The 2,500-nt window shown below is 45.8% G+C and overlaps 1 protein-coding gene across 1 annotated transcript in view; it reads right to left on the reverse strand.

Moving 5' to 3' along the window:
- LOC143496586 (uncharacterized) overlaps positions 1–2,500 on the reverse strand; it is a 105,703-nt gene that overhangs the window by 21,131 nt on the left and 82,072 nt on the right. Inside the window, 4 exon segments of the mRNA XM_076992761.1 lie at positions 33–86; positions 696–749; positions 1,416–1,472; positions 1,611–1,664. Of these exon segments, the coding sequence (XP_076848876.1) occupies positions 33–86; positions 696–749; positions 1,416–1,472; positions 1,611–1,664 (219 nt within the window).

Below are 2,500 nucleotides of genomic sequence, written 5' to 3' on the forward strand. Positions count from 1 at the left end.
AGTGCTGTATTTAAATGAGAAGGACTGCTCACCGGTGGCCCCTGTTGGCCAATGGGTCCTCGAGCACCTGTGACTCCAACATGACCCTGAAAACACACCCACACACACACACACACACACACACACACACACACACACACACACACACACACACACACACACACATACACACACATACCCACTGATATCAGGGCTAAGCATAATAACAAGGAAGCAAACTTTTTTAGAGTACCTGAATTACAGTCTTTGTTACTGTTACTGTGGGCTAGGACATGACTGTAAAACCTCTTTGAGTCTGAATGGTCTCTGTCTGAATGGGTTGAGTCTGATTGGTCAGAGTCTGATTGGTCAGAATCTGATTGGTCTGCATGGTCAAAGCTGTCACTTCACTTGGCCCTTTTAAAGTATGCAAATGGCCGGTCACATGGCTAGTCACATGACACTGGAATTCACACCACCAAAGGAATGTACTGCTAAAGAGTAGCGTGAAGCTTCCTTCTAGGACACCATGTACAGAGCCGTGTGGGACGCCCACCTGAACTCCGGCAGGGAAGAAACCTGCTCTACATACTCACAGTGCTGCATACAGATCATCTCATACACACCAATAGAGAAAGAGAATCAGCAAACATCACATTCTCTCTCTCTCTCTCTCTCTCTCTCTCTCTCTCTCTCTCTCTCTCTCTCTCTCTCACCTGATATCCCTCATCGCCTGGATCTCCTCTATCTCCTCTTTCCCCTGGAGGACCCTGCACACACACACACACACACACACACACACACACACACATTGTAGACATTCTAGACATCTAATGAAGTGTTTTAGGAATATGAACGACTAAATGCAGTCAGTGTGTAAAATAAGTGCTTTATAATTGTCTCTGAATATGGAAATAAGGAACAGGAAGTGTATTATGATTCACTATACGAGTAGAACAGACAGGAAGAGTTGTATTATGATTGGCTGTGTGAGAACAGGCAGGAAGAGGAAGTTTATTATGATTGGCTGTGTGAGTATGGAGAGCAAGAACAGGAAGTGTGTTATGATTGGCTGTGTGAGCATGGCGAGCAAGAACAGGAAGTGTGTTATGATTGGCTGTGTGAGCATGCCGAGCAAGAACAGGAAGTGTGTTATGATTGGCTGTGTGAGTATGGAGAGCGAGAACAGGAAGTGTATTATGATTGGCTGTGTGAGTATGGAGAGCAAGAACAGGAAGTGTGTTATGATTGGCTGTGTGAGTATGGAGAGCGAGAACAGGAAGTGTATTATGATTGGCTGTGTGAGTATGGAGAGCAAGAACAGGAAGTGTATTATGATTGGCTGTGTGAGAACAGCCAGGAACAGGAAGTGCATTATGATTGGCTGTGTGAGTATGGCTGTTAGGGAGAGGAGGTTTAAAGAGATCTAGACCTACTGGTTCACCTAAGGGCCCCGGGGGTCCTGGAGTCTTACTATCATCTCCTGGGTAACCCTAGAAAAAAACAAAACACACATACACACACACATACACACCTCACAATCACTTCAAGAGCTCCTGAGGTCCTGTAGTGTTATTTCAACACCCGTGGTGTGACTCAGTTAACACGATGAGTAGGTTTTAGGTAATTACCTTTTCACCTTTTGGTCCTGGGGGGCCAACAGGACCAGGCTTGCCCATGTGACCCTGATATCAAAAAGAGGATGACAAAGATTAGACAGAAATGTTTAGGTGTGTGTGTGTGTGTGTGTGTGTGTGTGTGTGTGTGTGTGTGTGTGTGTGTGTGTGTGTGTGTGTGTGTGTGCCTGTGAATGACTTCTATAAGTAGCCCTGATGTGTAAATTCTTGAAGAGAAGCCCTCCAGCTGAGGAGTAGGGCAGAGTGACGTGTGGAAATGGAGATATGGAGATAGAGATATGAAGATGGAGATATGGAGATGGAGATATGGAGATATGGAGATGGAGATATGGAGATGGAGATATGGAGATATGGAGATGGAGATATGGAGATGGAGATATGGAGATGGAGGGGCAGGCCAGCCTTGTGGAGGCCGTGGGCCAGGCTGAGATATCTACATGACGTCTGGAAGAGGCCTGCTGAGATACACAGGCCCTGTTTGAACTGGGACTTGTGTGTGTGTGTGTGTGTGTGTGTGTGTGTGTGTGATGCAGGACAACATCTGTGTATGAACATGTTTGTGCATATACCTGCCTGTGTGGAAGCATGCACTTGAAGAATATGTTCATGTATGTGTACGTGTGTGTGTACGTGTATGTGTACACGTGTGTGTGTGTCCGCGCGTGTGTGTGCATGTGTATGTGTACATGTGTGTACGTGTGTGTGTGTGTGTGTGTGTATGTGTATGTGTGTGTGTGTGTGTGCATGTGTTTCTATGTGTACCCTATGAGAGGTCAGCACTGAACACTGACAAGTCTACAAAGAGAAAATAAACTGAGATGATTGGTGGATCTTCACAGTGGAAATGACTGCAGGCAAACTTGTAAGCTGCAGAAGAGGTCACA

The sequence above is a fragment of the Brachyhypopomus gauderio genome, unplaced genomic scaffold, assembly GCF_052324685.1.
Source record: "Brachyhypopomus gauderio isolate BG-103 unplaced genomic scaffold, BGAUD_0.2 sc97, whole genome shotgun sequence".
Lineage (NCBI taxonomy): Eukaryota > Metazoa > Chordata > Actinopteri > Gymnotiformes > Hypopomidae > Brachyhypopomus > Brachyhypopomus gauderio.